The sequence below is a fragment of the Punica granatum genome, chromosome 1, assembly GCF_007655135.1.
Source record: "Punica granatum isolate Tunisia-2019 chromosome 1, ASM765513v2, whole genome shotgun sequence".
Lineage (NCBI taxonomy): Eukaryota > Viridiplantae > Streptophyta > Magnoliopsida > Myrtales > Lythraceae > Punica > Punica granatum.
Genome location: NC_045127.1, coordinates 48208881 through 48225981, shown reverse-complemented (window position 1 = coordinate 48225981; position 17101 = coordinate 48208881). Strand labels below are relative to the sequence as shown.

At 37.6% G+C, this 17101-nt stretch overlaps 2 protein-coding genes across 5 annotated transcripts; both read right to left on the bottom strand.

Moving 5' to 3' along the window:
* Positions 1-490: 490 nt before the first annotated feature.
* On the bottom strand, positions 491-2313 carry LOC116192283 (expansin-A18). The gene is made up of 3 exons (XM_031520789.1): positions 1993-2313; positions 1573-1888; positions 491-1062 (listed from the first exon to the last, which is right to left on the bottom strand). Exons 1-3 carry the CDS (start codon positions 2171-2173, stop codon positions 750-752), a joined length of 810 nt encoding a protein of 269 aa, XP_031376649.1. The 5' UTR covers positions 2174-2313; the 3' UTR covers positions 491-749.
* A 1253-nt stretch (positions 2314-3566) lies between these two features.
* LOC116210645 (PGR5-like protein 1B, chloroplastic) lies at positions 3567-6342 on the bottom strand. 4 transcript variants are annotated; one of them, XM_031544887.1, is made up of 10 exons: positions 6005-6342; positions 5361-5419; positions 5177-5273; positions 4975-5075; positions 4763-4896; positions 4570-4621; positions 4305-4415; positions 4117-4214; positions 3951-4027; positions 3567-3876 (listed from the first exon to the last, which is right to left on the bottom strand). In XM_031544887.1, the coding sequence occupies exons 1-9, from the start codon at positions 6198-6200 to the stop codon at positions 3958-3960; spliced, it is 918 nt and encodes a 305-aa protein (XP_031400747.1). In that variant the 5' UTR covers positions 6201-6342; the 3' UTR covers positions 3567-3876; positions 3951-3957. The 4 variants fall into 4 exon arrangements, with proteins under 4 accessions (XP_031400747.1, XP_031400671.1, XP_031400504.1 ...); XM_031544811.1 differs by having other exon boundaries at positions 3567-3887; positions 5361-5482; positions 6005-6334; XM_031544644.1 differs by having other exon boundaries at positions 5361-5482; positions 6005-6332.
* Between the last annotated feature and the right edge of the window lie 10759 nt (positions 6343-17101).

The window sequence follows — 17101 nt, the reverse complement described above, 5'->3', positions numbered from 1 at the left end:
GTTCTAATATACAGTCTCTTTTCCTTAATATTTGTTTTTGAATCTTCTTGGGAGGCCGTGGGAAGTGACTATATCGAAGGTTTGACCACTGCGACGAACAAAGAACGGCTCGGGCCGTGGTCTCACAAGTGGGCCCAAACCGGGTCAAGAGAGTTTTGAGAGCTGGGCATGTCATGGAAGCAGCTGGAAAAGTGTTTGGAAACTCCTGACCGGGGCATGATCAGTGGCGCTGTCTCCGGTCAGAGAGGGGTTTTCACTGAGGAGTTAAAACTCTGTTTACCCACTTGTTCCGTTATGGAAACTTTCTTTCCATGAAAAAGTTCCTCATGGGCGGTATCCTCTTTTGGTGGCTTTCCATTAGAAAGTAAACAGAAGCAAATACGAGCAAACTTTCCGGGACATTGTGCTCTCCTCGGAATTGAACCGATGGATAAGTTCTTCGAAGCTTTTCCCTGATCCCAGAACTTGTAATAGAAATATAGGATTTCTCAGAAGATTTTGTACCATTTATTTATATTTTCTTCTGTATGATTGACTGCACATCCCGTTCCGAGATCCAAAATGGACGTTCGTTTTTTTTTTTTTAAAAAAAAAAAACTATCCTCACAAACAACAATAACAATAAGCAACAAAAAGTTCTTTAAAGATAAAAGGGCGTTCAAATAAAAGCCCCAACTGCTCCCACAAAAATGCAAAACATTGCAGGAAAATTGGAAGAAAGGTGGAAGCCAAAGTGTTCGGTGTGTGCTTCAATGGAAATTTACTTTGGCCTGGTAGGTTAGGCCGACGTTCCATTTGGAAGGGGCGACGTTGTAGGCGACGATGGTCTGTTTAGTGGTGAGGGAAGTGATCCTGAAAGACAGGGCTTGACCTCCTAGTGAGGCAAATGCTTGGTATGAAGCTCCCCAGTTGTGACTCATCCTTATCCAAGCCGTCCTGCTGCCCTTCACCCACATTGCCCCGATGTCTCCGGCACCGCCAACGTTCATCACGTACACCAAGAGCCAGTAAGCGTTGCCCTGGAACTGGAACCGGAGCCCACCCGCCCTCAAGCACGGTACCCTGCGGTTTCAGGGCAGATGTTAATGGGACTAGAGTTCATGAACAGATATAAGATGTCGTGATCATTGATTAATTACTGTCTATTCAGGGTGATATTTTCATTGTGGCACCGAATGGCATTAAGTTGACCATCGATTTGAAAGGATCACTCAATCCCTCCGGATCTCAACCCAATCACACCCTTGTTCTAGCCCGGTTTGGATTTGAGTACACACTAGGTTGACCAACGCGGCACAACTTGATCCTTTCACCCAACTTAGGTGTTTGGCCAGACATTACAACAGTGACCCAAAGTTCGGATCAGTTAGGCTCGAGTAGGCCCAGCTTGGGCTCGACCTATTTGGTAAATCCATATCAACTCATACTCCCGACCACGACTCAACTGACATTTTATAGGGTCAAGTAGTCAGCCAGTTCGGAGACATTGAACTTGTTGAATGCTGAAGTATGAGAATTTGTCAAGAAGATAGCGAGTCAAAAAAAGGTAAAAGAATGGGCTGCTTATCTTACCTTCTGTACGTGACAGGGACAATGCCTGCCTTCCACTGAGCAATTTTCATGAAGGCGGGCTTGGACATATCAAAATGGACTCGGGGAGGGTTGCACCACCCGCCATTGTTGGAGTCCTGGGCCCAGTTCGGTGGGCAGAGGTTGGTCGCGGTGACCGTTATGAACGGGCTCCTTGCGTAACACCAGCGCGACTGTACACACTTAATCTGGTAACATTGACCACATGCATACCCGTTCTTGAACAGCGTCGAGCTAAGCGCCACGGTGTTTGTTCCATACCCGTTTTGGATTAGGTTTCCATACCCACATGCTCCTCCTGCAGAACCCCAACAACAAGATTAACATTATAAATTGGACTTGTCCATAGTTCACTTAGAGTGATAAGCGCCGGCTATTCCTCTAGCTGTATCGACTACATACCCATGGTTTCAGAGGCGGTCTCATCGCCATAGAAAGTGGCATGGGCAAGGTACCACGGGGACGGTTTATACACGGCAGGAGAGCTATAATAACCACCGGAAACTGCTGGTTGGACAGCAACAGACAATAACAAAACCATCAATAAGAAGTCGAATCTTCTTGAAGTAAAGATCGACGCCATGGTCCGGAACTCTAATCTTGGGTAGCTTTCCCTCCAATCTATGGCTTTTGCAGGCACTATGTACACATGTTATTTAATCTGCTTGTGTTGTTGGTATTTATAGTTAGAACACATAGGTTGTTTGACTCTCAAATCGTGACCCCCACGAAGATTTGGTTGCATATTCATGGCAAGTCAAATGGACACTTCCATAATTTTTGTGGTAGAAATAAGCAGAATATATATATATATATATAAGGATGTGTTGGTCGTCTCAATTTTTGATATAAGGGGGCTGCACGAATGATTGAGGGATTTGGATAAATGGCAACTGCAAACGTGAGAACCGCAATGTACGATGTCCATTTTATGGATTGTTTTACCTAATATAATTTTGTAATTTAATTTTGCCATTCCGGGCATGCTGGCAGGTTTTTATTTGTGCTTAGAGTGGTTGACTTGTTATTAAATTAAAAAAAAGACATATTATTAAATGAATAACCAAGGAATTTTGGGAAGAATGTTGGAGGAATCTGAGTTTGCATAATGTTTTCTGGGAACCAAAACTAATCGGCTAGTGGTTCTAAATTTACTACCATGTGATTTGGTAACTCTAATTTCCCGGATTCGAATTTTCTTTATAAATTTGTGTCAAAACATTTGCTCGAAGTGTGCTCTTCGCTTGAGTTTGGGGGACACCAATTTTGTGAACTATACTTGGCCTTTGGTAGTGCTACATTGACAAGGCCAATATATGCGCTGGTTGTTCAGTTCGTCTGATATATTTGCGGTTGAAAACAATAGTCCGAACATTGCATAGTGGGGAGCGGTAAGGTTTCCATCCCTACTGTCCACTATTTTATTCATTAAAATATAATATTTTCCGAGAAGGAACAAAATGCTATCAAAAATAATATAGCACAACGGTGCACGGTTTTACCTCTTAATCAAGATATTCCTACCGGTGCCTCTTTATAGCTATTAAGATTTCTACTTCACTGTACTATACACATGAACCTCGCTAGTAACTCAAAAAAGCTGAGATGTTCCAGTTCCTGTTTTTGTATCGTTTATGATTTATGGCATAGCAGCGCCAGCTTTAAGGTGTTATGTCAAATGTTGTTCCAAAGTTTGATCCTGAATTGATACGAAAAGTCAATTTGCTACCCAGTGTTGTAACTGCTGCACAACAACAGAGTAAATGGTCGGGAGAAGATTGTAAACTCTCCCAAGCGACCCATCCAGATTAAGCTATACTGCAACTTACCTTCGCCTCATGGTTTGCCTTTGCATTCGTTATTATTTTAACACAAAATCTCCAATTCATTCCACAGAAATTGGGTGAAATGAAGGGACCAGCCGGCGACAGAGCACGAGAGCAAACCGAAACCTTATGGTTTCCAAGCAATTTCTCTGGAGGATTTAAAAGGTTTTTAAGTACTGGTTTCTCATCAACTACAATGTTCGAACTGTTCTCTCATAATTCACAAGCCTGTATTGTATTTTGAGACACATATACATACAAGCTAACAATATATCAATATTAACAGGTGAGTTACAGTTGATAGTTATCACACACAAACAGATGTTCCTCTTCATTCCATCGATCAACCCGAGCATACGAGGTATCGTGTGGTCTTGCTATATGCGCATGATGACCAGATAAAACCGCTGTCTTCATATTTTGGAGCAAGATCATCTTCTTCTAATAGGATTCCTGCATCCTAATCATGAACTAGTTTTACATCAATCAATGGACAAAATATGCAAGTTTGGTTCGGGCTGTTTTGCTCGGTACCTTCCAATCAAGCTTCGCTTCCTTCAGGTAATGTAATTAACCGCATTTTTGAGTCGTATACCAACTCAGTTTCACAGCTGAAGCAACAGAGCAACAACAAAATTATCGACAAAAGAGAGGAAGAGAGCAGAAAAATTGAGCAATTTGAGCCTGTTGGCTAACTTACTTTGAACATTTGAGCTTGTTGGTGTTCCCGCCACTAGAGATCGACAATATGGTGCCAAAGAATGAGACGTTCTCAGTTCCACAGTTTGGGCACGGGCCCTAAGTACGAAAAGAAGTTAAGGCTTTAGTTGTGTTTGGCATAGTGAAACAATGTAAATTGCTCAGCAAACGTGGTGATGAGGTTCAAACCTTCAAGATGAGAAAATCTTTGACAATGGCATTGGTAAGCGATTGGGCCAACCAAACAATGAGCGGAACTGCAGCGAACCACGTGAAAATGAAACTAAATGGTTCCGGCAGCTGCAAAATATAATTGTGCGTGTTAGGAACTCAAGAAGGTGGAAAAGGACGTCCACGACTATCAGGAAGGAACTGAATAATGTCAGTAGGTATTATCCCAACCGTGAAACTATAAAACTCTACTAAAGTTAAGTAGTAATGGACCTATGGTTACCTCCAGAAGGTACGTGATCTCGAACCCAGTCAGATCATCGAGGAAAAAGAAGCTGGTGAGGATGACAAATTAATGATTATGGTAACAACGAAGGGAAAAAAAAAAAAAAAGCAGCACGAAAACTGATGCACGTGTTCATAAACCTTGAAACATCAGGAATGTCTTCAAAGAAATCGTATAAATCATTACTTACAGTCCTAAAGCTATAACAGAAGCCGGGACATTCAACAAGAACATCTTGAAGTAGTCCACGGACAGATCGCTGTAAACCTTCCTACTCCGGAGACTGCACCTCGGGCCCTCGACAACAATTTCGCTACCCTCGGCCTATGGAAAGCACAAAAGCTTAGCTACTAAAAGGTTGAGTTTTAACATATTTTCACTACATATGATGAACTTACGAACCTTTAGTCTCTGTTTCAGCTCATCGTACTCTTGGTCGTTCATGATCGGTTTCCCGGCCACGTATGCCATCGAAGCTTCTAGAAACCTCTGTTCATCGGAACCTGCAGAGTTGTGGGAGGATCAAATAAGAGAGATCGAAAATTGAAAGAATTCATTTCTAGTTGTCCTTCAATAAAGATTCACGACTAAGAGCAAGACGTACTTAGCATGACCACGCTGCTTCCTTCCCACATTAGCTCTTCCTTGAGATTATCGAACTCTTCATTCGACATAATAGCCCTGCCCTCGTAATAGAATGCCTGTACGAAATAGAAAATTAAAAATAAAAGTACTATATGAATCATCGGTCCTCAACGATAGGAACAGAAAGCTTCTGATGTTTATACCTGCATTGCTTGAAGGAACTCCTGCTCGAGTTCTCCCAAGGACTTCTTCTCCTTATTGTCTATACTGCAGTAAGGCAGAACATTACTATCGACTACTTCGGAACCACCTCCTTCTACCTTACCTAAAAATAGCGTAAAACCTTGTCAAAATCTTGCGAAACACACTGCATTGTAAATACTCAAATAGGCAAGATACAATACGCAAACTCTGTGTCCTCTACATCTATGTACTGTTATGGAATGGCTTTATGATTCAGGAACGAAATCTACCCTTCTTTCTAGAGACGGAAAATCAGGAATTTGCCTCTCTAGGCCTCTAGTTATGTCATGCCAACTCCAACTTTGAGCATATGTCGCTTCTCTCGTAACTAATGATCCGATCAGGATCAGCAGCCAGAAGACATCGCTGAGCCAATTGGAGTTGAGACTTATATCATTACATGTAACATGACCCATAACCAAGCAATCTAAAAGCTTGAACTGGAAGATAGACAGGTTAGAACAACTGTAACCCGGCCCAGGAGGTTCTAAAGCTAGCTAACCTTTTAAATTCTAGAAGAAATCTTCCCGAATTATCAAGAATTGGCCAGCAAACAATCTAAAACGGTGTATCATATTTACTGTCTAGTAGATCATCACAGTACCTTGTTGATCGGCAGTGGCCTTAGCGGGGAGCACGAGAAGAGGGCGCCGGCGAACCCAGAAGTGTGCTCTTCCGTGAGCCCTCGAAGGGGATGCTGAATGGAGTGAAGTCGAAGGTAAAGAAACTGCAGGTTTCCGGTTGGGCACGGCGAAGAGCCGGCAGCAGGTAACAGCAGCCCCTAACTTGGTAGAGGCCATTGCTGATCAGATCAAAAGGAAGAAAGCTGATGGATGATCAGTTGATTCTTTCAGTACTAGTAGGTGATAAGTTGAGCCAAGATAAAATGTTGGGCAATGTTTTTTTTTTTTTTTTTTTTGGGGTGTGTTTGGAGGGAAAGAGAGACAGCTCAAAGATAAGGCAGGGGAGGAATGTGTGGAGGGAAACGCAACCTCCGTTCATGTTGTGTCTCCTCACCTTAAGATCAAACGGTCCATTTTTATCTCAAATTCTCCAAATTTGGGGACTTGTACGTAATGACTCATCTCTCGGGGGCCTGCCTTGCAAAGCTATTCCACGTCACTCTGTTCGGGTGATTCTCCATCGGCAGTTTCCTTCGGATGTCCCCGCGAACGCTGACACGTGGAGTAATTGGATTGACCACGTGCATCGTTGTCCTGACACGTGGCTAACTGGGCCCCACGGGATATTTTTTGCCACATGGACCACCTTGGATGTTGGAGCTAACTGAGGCCATACGATTCGATTTGGATAGTGAAGGGCCCACAGTCAATCGGCTTCCAGTAGCGGGTGAACCGATATAATATACGGGCGACAAGCCAATCCGTTTAGTGGATGGGCCAGGAAATGGGCCTTTTGGGCCAAATATGGGCCTAGGCCTAATATAACTACTCTTGGGCCTGTTGCCCATTAGTGGGGCAAAAGCCATGTACAATGGGCCATGCCCAACTAGATACCCAAGTCAAGAGTGGGGAAGGTCTACCTCTCACTTTTTTGGACTTTAGAGAGCTGAATTATGAAACAATTGTGCGAACAAGAGAAATTTTGTTCATTTAAGTTTGCCATGCCTCTATATTGAGGTAATCTCGACAAGAGAGTGCATGAGGAAAATGGAATTCCGCGTTCAATTTGGCTGTGGTGACAAGCCAGCACAGCTCGAATATACTACTTTCTATGGTAATCTCATCTAGGACAAGTAATTTTTGAACCGACATGATAGCAGACATGATCACGAAATTGAGTTAAGCAAATATATATGGGTTTATACTAAATATATTTCGTATCTAAACAGGTCGAACCCATTTAAATAATCATATTTTAATAAATTCAACCCGTAGTGGTAAAAAGAACATGAGTTCGACCTCTGTAAAAACGATTAGGCCCATCTATATATATATATATATTATACAAAGTTGTATTCCAAATAATAAATAGGATTAAAAATGTAATTTTTCATATATATACTTTCAAACAACTTTCCTTAGAATAGGAGCAATTGATAGCAAAGGCGAAATTAATTGCAAATGTAATTTTCTTAATGTCCTCTGCTTAATTCTTCCCATATATAGGTAACGTCAGAAATTAAAAGCTAAAATTTATTCCCAATTTCCTATGAATGAATAACTGTGCAAAAATAAATGTAATGACAAATTTACTAATTTAATCCGTTTCGATTCTTCCTATGTATAGGTAGTGTCAGTCACTTATAGATACCTACTAGTGTTCAATCCCGTGCATTACACAAGTTTGTGTTCATATATTTATATTTTATACGAATAATAATTATCACAGTTTAAGATATTAATTTACTTATTATTATTATTATTATTATTATTATTATTATTGAAAATAAAAGTTCTCAATAATCAATTTTCAATAAAGTTGCATGAGTGTTTTTGGATAGTTCAATTATAATTTTATAATCAACATTCTTATTATGTCTTGTAAATTTATTTAATTTCTTTCACAATTTTAGTTTGTATTATATATAATTATATTATTTTATATATTTTATATTATTTTTAAATTTATGAAATTTTCCTTCTGGATAAATATTGTTATTAATCTATAAGATATCATTTTTTTTCAATTTATATAATCTTCCTTCATGGGTAAGGATTGTTATTGTTATATATAATGAGACATGATATATTTTTATATATGTATATTAACTCGATTTTTCACGTATTCTTTTTATATATTTCTTATTGTTTTAGAATTTATTAAAAGGTAAACATTGGTATGATTCATGATTCTTATTTTTAACACGTTAAATATTACTTTTCAATATGCTCGTACATATATGTGTTTAATTTTTATGATGAATTATATATTTTTTAATTAATTTTCGTAAGAATATCAAAATTTGTCTTAATTGTATTTAGTATGAGATTTATGTACATTAATAAATATTTTTAATTATAATTATTTGTTTTTAAAATTTTTTCCATATTTTTAAAATTTTCTTTTAATTATTATATATAGTGAGTAGGAGATTTAGATAAATTAATTATATTTATTGAAAATTATTAATTATTGTATATTTTTTAATTTTCTTTCTCCATATATTTTAAACTTTTTTTAAAGAATTTATTATGCACCCAACTGTGAATCGTATCATTTATAACCGCATCTTCACTTAGACTGGTATTTTCGATAGGGCCAAGCCTATCGCTTGATTTACTTAGGCCATACATGTATTCTAATTTCCCCTTAGACAACATCGAATTGAACCACCATTTTTCTATAGAGTTTTCGGGGCCGTTTGGATTCAGAGTTAAAGTTACTTTGATTTTGATTTTGATTGTGGAAAATGACAAATGAGATGTGATTATAAATTTGACTTGAGAAACGTGTGTTTTTGTTGTATAGTGTGTTGAGTTAAAGTTAAAGTTAAAATTTTTGAATTGGGAAATGTGTATTTTTGTTGTGTAGTGTGCTGAGTTAAAGTTAAAGTTAAAGTTAAAATCAAGTAACTCTCAATCCAAACGGGGCAGTTCTTGTCCCAATTTCCATGAAAATACAATAGATGAATAGTCATTCGATGAAAAATCATTTGAATATTTCATTTTCTATCAGAATAAGCATATGGTTGGTGGATCCAATCATTGGGATTATTAACTAATAAAATAAGGAGTGAGTATTATAAAAAAAATGATTCTATCTTGTGAGAATCGAGAATATTCCTTCACTATAACTATATATGATATAGTTGATGATATATATGATAGAACTCTTATTGAATTTAATTAATTTATTATAAAAATTTTGAAATTATAAATCGAAATGGGAATTTCTTTCATCTTGTGTCAAATTTTGCTGATAGCCCATATTCCTTCAAGATGAAGATTGCTAGAGAAAGTTCATGGTATATTAATCCTACTTTTTTCTCGGTGAATTTTGTATTTCATACACAATGGTTAGAAAATGTTCTTTTTTTTGTTTGAATTAGATTGGATGTACTAGGCGAAGGGCACACATTGTTATTTATTATTATCTCATTAATTTCCACATATACTAATATTATGAATATGATCAAGTAAATCTCTTCTTTATTTTATTTTATTTTTTATATATACATATTCTCTTTCAATTATTTTGGTGATAGCCCATATTCCTTCAAGATACAAAGATTGCTAGAAAGTTCATTGCATTAATCCTACTTTTTTCTCGGTAAATTTCGTATTTCATACACAATAGTAAGAAGTTCATTTTGTTGTTTGAATTAGATTGGATGATACTCGGTGAAGAGGACATATTGTTATTTATTATTTATTTCATTAGTTTCCAGGTATACTAAGATTATGAATCTAAACAAGTAAATCTCTTCTTTTTTATTTTATTTTTTAAAATTCATTGTCGTTTGTTTGTTGATCTTTTGAAAGTTTCTATTCTCTCTGTTTTTTTAGCTAATAACTCTTAAGAGAAAAATAACTTTTAGTGAAGTTTATAATCAATTATTATGTGAATATCTATATCTATATTATAAGAAATATAATATTTTATAAATAAAATGAATATGTACATTCATATTATAAAAATTAATCAAATATCTAGGATAATGCAAATCTTAAAATTTTATGAATTTGGTAGATTTTTTTTATAAGAGTTTGAGGATTTTCAAAAGAAAAATAGAAATTAGATACTATATGAAATAGAAGTTACACTCTAGGATTTTGTATATTTTATATAAAAGGGAAAATTCCAGAACACATCACAGTTTGAAAACAAGTATCATAGTGCATCATATTTTGAAAAATTAACATGATACATCACGAAAAATTTGAAAATTCTCACTGTGCATCATTTCCGTCAACTGATGGACGAAAAGCTGACGTGGCATGTTAATTGGACACACGGTGACAATGTGGTCATGCCAACTCAACATCTGGGTCCCACTCCCTTCTTCCCCCACCCTAATTAAATGGTCTTAGGTTCAATTCGTCTAATTAGGGTTCATTTCGCCAATTAGGGTTCAATTTCCCCAAATCGAACTTCAATTCGCCCATTTCCCCCAATTTTAGAGAAGAGGTAATCGGCGGCAAACCCATGGATGCTTCGTTTGTCTTCCTTAGTTGGTATAGTGCGTTTCATTTCAATGCCTATTAAGTTCAATTCCTCCAATTAGGGTTCATTTCCCTCAATTAGGGTTCAATTCCCCCAAATTTCAGTCCAATTCGCCCATTCCCCCAATTTCATAGAAGAGGTAATCGGCGACAAAAAGATGGATGCTTCATTTGTCTTCCTCAGCTGGTATAGTTCATTTCATTTTCAATGCTTTGTTTGCATCTATATTTCCCCTAATTTCACTTGCAATCGGTAAAGAGAAGTGGTGATGGGTGATCCTGAGGTCGATGCTCCGTTTGTCTTTCTCATATGGTATCGGGAAAAATAAGTGGTGATGACTGATCCTTTGCGTTTTATAATGTTAATTTTGCTTCCTCTGTTGCTAGTTGTTGCATAGTACAGAGCATAATTGCTGTCAAAGAAATGGTTTCAAGTGGATCGATTGAGATGAGGGAAGCTTTTTCAATATCGTCTAGTGTGTCTCGAGGTGATAATGAATGTCATCATGGAGTTAAAGCTGTAATGTTGACTTCATGGAATGAGAAGAACCCAGGGAGAAGATTCATGCGATGCAAATTTTGGAAGTTTTGTAAGCATTGCTGATTTATCAATTTCTCCTGAGCTCGATTCGATTTCTCTTTAGCTCGATTATGCTTGAAGGTTCTGTATAATGTATCATGATATGACAGTGAGTTTGTGAGTTTGGTTTAATGCATCATAATATGATGATGATGCTTGCTAGTTTGGTTGTTTTGGTAAGATGATGATTGCAAATATTTTGAATGGTATGATCATGAGGACACAAAACACACAAAGGATGTTATTAGGTGTTTGATTAAGGAGAAGGAATGCCTTGTAACAGAGCTAAAGCTGATAAAAGAAAAGAATGAGATTTTGCTTGTTAAGTTATCGATAGTTGAGGATAAGGTGGAAGTATTGAAATGAAGAAATGATAACATGGAGAAAGAGATCTTGGGAATGAGGTTGCAACTAGAAGATGCAAAGTCAAATTGGAACAAGATATGGTCGATGAAAGCTGTACTTTTGATCATTCTTATGTGTATGATTGTATTGGTTTGGGTCTATGTAGGCATAAAAAGTGAAAAATCCTTATATTTGCTGTGACAAAAGCACTGTTCTGCTGTAGTGAAGATTGTACTGATTTGGTTGTATTTGTTTGGTTTAGGTGTATGTGCTGCCAATGTTGGCAAGACAACTTTGTGTACTGTTGGAAAAATGTATAAATTGGTACTTTCTGTACCATTCTTCATGACTTTATGTACTGATTTGTAATAGATAAAATGCCTCTTTTTGTACCATTGGTCTGCTCAATAGGTACTTGTGAAGTTTCATCCATTCCTCAAACAATACTACTGATAAAAACAGTATTAATATTGTCATAACAAGAGAGACACAAAAGACAGTCATGAAAAGGGACACAACAGAGACTGTATTAATCTATTAAGTATTCATGCACCAACAAAGACAGTCATGAAAAGATGGTGAAACCAAGCCATCCACTACTCCCATAAACTGTACAACAAAAGATACACAAAATAGTTAGAACCAAGCCATTCATTTGTCTTAGAAACTACACCAAAAACTTACACAAATTAGCCTAAATCAAAGCATCAACTTGTCCTATAAATAACAGCAATAAGTTATACAAAATGACCTCACATAAACTGAAGCTAATCATGTTTTTCTTTGCACAGGTCATCCTTAGCAAAGGCTGACTCCAGTGCATTTCTTCGTGCTCTGGTCAAGGGTCTTCTAGGTTGATGGACTTGTTGGTCTCTTCTTGTGGATATTTGCCCACTATACCTGCCAACATAACTAGTCATGAATGGTTGCCTAAGCACGTGATTCACATTTATGCACATCATCATTATAGGTAAAAGACAATCAATGATGATATCACTAACACCTTCATACCCACATAGCTCAGAGTCATCCTTCTCAGTCTCATCCTCTTCACATCCTCTACTTCCCAAACATCATCATTAGTGTCATCCTCATCACCATCGCCTGCTACCCTTGCGTCCATACCATCATCACTACTATCTTCCATCCTATCTGCTTCAGTATACACAGTAACTATTTCATATTTCAATCCAACCTCAGCCATAGACATCACATCAGGATCAATGTTCATATCAACCAAATCAGCATCTAAATTACTTTCAGGAAGTAAATACCACATTCTATTTGGTTCTTTGTAGCCAAAGTCATTTAGATGTCCCTTCATCTCATGCTACGATATTGTATCATTATCCACAGTTAATATACAACTTGTACCCCCTATGTACTTAACTGGTAGAGCTAGTTTCATGTGGCCTCCGTAGTATAGTTGCATACCAAACTTAGTTCCCACCCTATAATAGCCAAACAAAAGTTCACTGAAAGTATAGAACCAACAACAAACATCACTTATTCTAACAGCAGACAAATAAACCACGCCAAACTAGTTGATCAAGTTATGATTTTGAACTTACACTGTCTTCCTCTGTTGGGATGAGAAGGACACGATTCACTGACAGGCCCCAACTGCTCCAAGTTTCCAACTTTATCCAAGTTTTGCCCCTCTTGCAACTAAAAAAATGATTTTATGTACCATCATGAACTGTAATGCCATAATCAACACCAACTCAGATCGTCCACATGCAAATGGAATAAGGCAGTATCTGTTATTAATCATTATATCTGCTCCTGCATTTACCAGTTGTTGCTCCTCTTCTCGCAAGTAGTCCATACCAGCCAACAATCGACTGCTTTCTCCCTCATAATTCTGTCGATCCTTCCTCCGATCATTGAAGATTTATGGTTTTGATCAACTCAGCTCTTGATTTGTGAGAGGAGATGCAAAGACACTCTGTTCTAGAGAAGGGCGGGAAAGAGAGAATTGGGGCTGGGGAAAATAAGGAAGTGGGACCCACAAACTGAGTTGGCACGGTCACATTGGCACCGTTTGTCCAATTCACGTGCCACATCATTTTTCTGTCCATCAGTTAACGGAAATGATGCACGGTGAAAATTTTTAAAATTTTCGTGATGCACTATGTTAATTTTTCAAAATATGATGCATTGTGAAATGAGTTTTCAAACTATGATGTACAATGTCATTTTCCCTATATAAAATGGATGAGCATATATTTTAATCATGTTGAGAATTCAAAATGATTATATTTATGTGAAAGAGCAGGTGTGTACTAATGTACATATTTAGGCACACTTAATTAAATGGATTAAATGTATTGCGTCAGTGTCAACTTAAAAATAAAAGAATCGTTTGTGTGTTTTTCATATCTCAATCGGTTTAATGAACGTGTCGAATTCGGGACTAGACGTTTTGACACGCACTTTTTTAGACACGAACCACCTGAACATGAAACGTCGCACATTGCCACCCCTAATCTCTCCTTAGCCGGCGGCGGTCAATGATGAGCAACCGCAACCTCGACTTTTCCACCTCTCTCTCTCCCTTTAAAACAGGAGCGAAGAGGACGACTTGGAGGCCCCAAAGTCGGCCACTAACAATGTGCTTTCTCTCTCAGTGGGGTTAATGGGACTTTTTACAATTAAAGACACATATTAAATAACCACTTTATATTTTAAAAAATAGTTAAACAGCTAAACAATTTAGAATAAAAATAAGTAGGGTGTCTCACTTTTTTTTAATAATTAAGAGGTTTTCTTTTGCTTGACTTTATACGTCAAGTCTATTTATATGATGTTTATCAATTCTACCAAAAAAATAATATGTTTAATAAGCAAGTTGAATGTGATTGACATTGCTTTCGACCTGCGATTAAAGATCTTCCGTTGAACTCATGGACCTCGTTTTATAGCCGAATAAAGAAATAAGCTAAATGAAAGTACTGAAATTTTAATCTTAATTCTTAATTTTAAATAATTATCAAACACCATTTAAATTTTACTACCTCCCTACGTCTTGCCCCTGGGCCTTAGCGTTATTAAACTGAATAGGATTAAGTGCTGGAATTTCAGTTTCAGCTCTTAGTTTAAGTAATTAAATACCACCTAACTTTTGCTAACTAGACTTGATTAGGGCTATTAAGTTATATATTTTATCTATCTTGCCCTATGTCACGGCCCTCAAGCATACATACAGTACGTGTTCGGCATCGTGACCATATATTTTAGGAGCTAGTCCAGTATAAAATTCATGCCACCATGCTCAACTTTTATGCAACCAAAAACGATGGCCGTGAAAGCTCATCCAGGTGAAGCAACTGATCCATGACAAGGACGTCCCCCCTTCAATTCGTTGTTGAAAACTGCTCTGTTAATGCCCACAGATTAGTGATCATCTATGTCGAGAAAAAGCCAAATCTATCTGCTGCATATTTATTACGAAGTTTCTACTTACAGTCATCCAAAATATGCATAATCTTTTTAAAAATATATGACCGTTTTGAGAAGATCTTTTGTAGTTTCATTGCATTACGTATCATACGAAGAAATAATCATTAATTTGTTGGAAATAGGGACAATTTGGATTGTCCCAAACCAGAAATATGAGAGGAATTTCAAAAGTTTATATGAGGTTTGGATTCAACAACTTATCAATTTAAATTTTCGAGTTATAGATGGGTTTAAATCTTCATAGGCCAGTAAAATGTCCAACATAATCACATGAGAAATTATCATAATTATTTTTAATTATAACAATTTTATCAGTTTTTCTTGGCATCTTTGTGATGTAGAATAAGTAAAATTCTTCTTATTTTATAGGGATTTTTACTTAAAATGGCCCATGGTTTGTCCGTTTTGTCAAATCTATCATATGTTTTTTTTTATCAAATATATCCCATGGTTTATTTTTTGCATCAAATCTATCCCGGCGTTATCTTTTCCGTCGACATCTAACGGCCGTGCTGACGTGACGCCTACGTAGCAAGTGTGGCCCACTATCTCTCCACGTGCCACGTCAGCACGGCCGTTAGATGTCGACGGAAAAGATAACACCGGGATAGATTTGATGCAAAAAGTAAACCATGTGATAGATTTGACAAAAAAAAGCATAGGATAGATTTGACAAAACGGGCAAATCATGGGCCATTTTAGGTAAATACCCCTATTTTATATACAATGAAACATGAGATGACGTTAAGTTTGTCCAAGGCCACCTAAATTGAAAATTAACTAGTTGATATCTGCGCTTTGGGCGTTTGCTTCTCTATATAAAAATAAACAATAAACAAATACGTACTTTAGATATAGAAAGCAAACAATATACTTATAGAGAATGCAATTCTATAAATATGTATAAATACTCGTGAAGACCCAAATTTTATCTCGTCGAAGCCTGCATGCATGCGACAAATCGCACAGCTTGGGAGTGTCCACATTCCCGTAGGGGACGCATGATAGACAAGCATGAGAATGAGTCGCCACTTACCTATTTACAACCCGGAGGTTGAAGATCGGTAAGTTGCACGGGTCTAGGGGTATGAGATACACTTAGTTTGCTAAGGCATTGATTTTGTGGAATAAGGAGTTCCGGATTTGGGGGTTCTGCTACGCGCGGGCCTATATCGTGCATGCCATATCGGTTTTCTATTTGCCTAGGGCTTGCCACTTTTATTTATTTACTGCATGATTAGGCTGTGCTCATCTTACCGGTTTTGACACCGTAAATTCGAAGTAAACAATTGATTCGGGCTAAGAGTTCGAGAGAGGACTAGGCTTGTACATCGAGGAATCAGTTCACTATCCTCGTTAAACGGTTCATCGGACCGTGATGGTTGACTTCCCGCGCGAATAGAAACCGCAAGGCATTGGGTTTACTCGTCCCTAGATAAGTAGGTCGATTCGACCGATTCAGCACTCAGACCGTTCACTCACTGACTGAGATTCTTACATGAATAAATGTATAAAATAAATCATTACATTATTCTCTCAAATAAGTACAAATACAAATTACAATAATTGGATCTCGGTCGGTTCACGTTCGGCCATTATTTAGCTCAGGCTCATCGTGCATTTAGGAAAACCAAAATTAAAGCGACACGGGCTCATAAGAGTTAGGGGTCGGGTTCGACCGAACCAGCGGGTCCTACGAGAACCAAATGGTCCTCAAGATAACTGGAGGACCGGTCGTGCTCTCAGGTAATTGTCTAACATCATTCCACACCTCTCAACCCAAGTCATCCCCCACTTGGCTAGCACTTGGGTCAAAATGGTGACTCGATTTTGGACCTCATTCCGCACTCGGGTGTGTGGGGGCATTAGACCCCATGGTCGATGATTAGGGGCATTGGACCTCGTGTGAATCGTATCCTAAAGAGTCGAGCTCGACCCTCAAGAAAATAGAGAAAAACAGACAAAAACAAATTAATACATAAGAAAACATACAAATTGTGTATTATTACTGGGTTCATGTGATTTATCAGGTTATGAACCGGGGTCACTTGGCAAGTAAATCCTACCATAAAGAGAAAAATGGGGTGATATATTCAATGTGAATCGGTCATGAACCGCTCTGGGAGGGTATGTACCATTTGACGGTACTTTAAAAGACCCGACATGCATGATGTCCATAGTCAAGTCT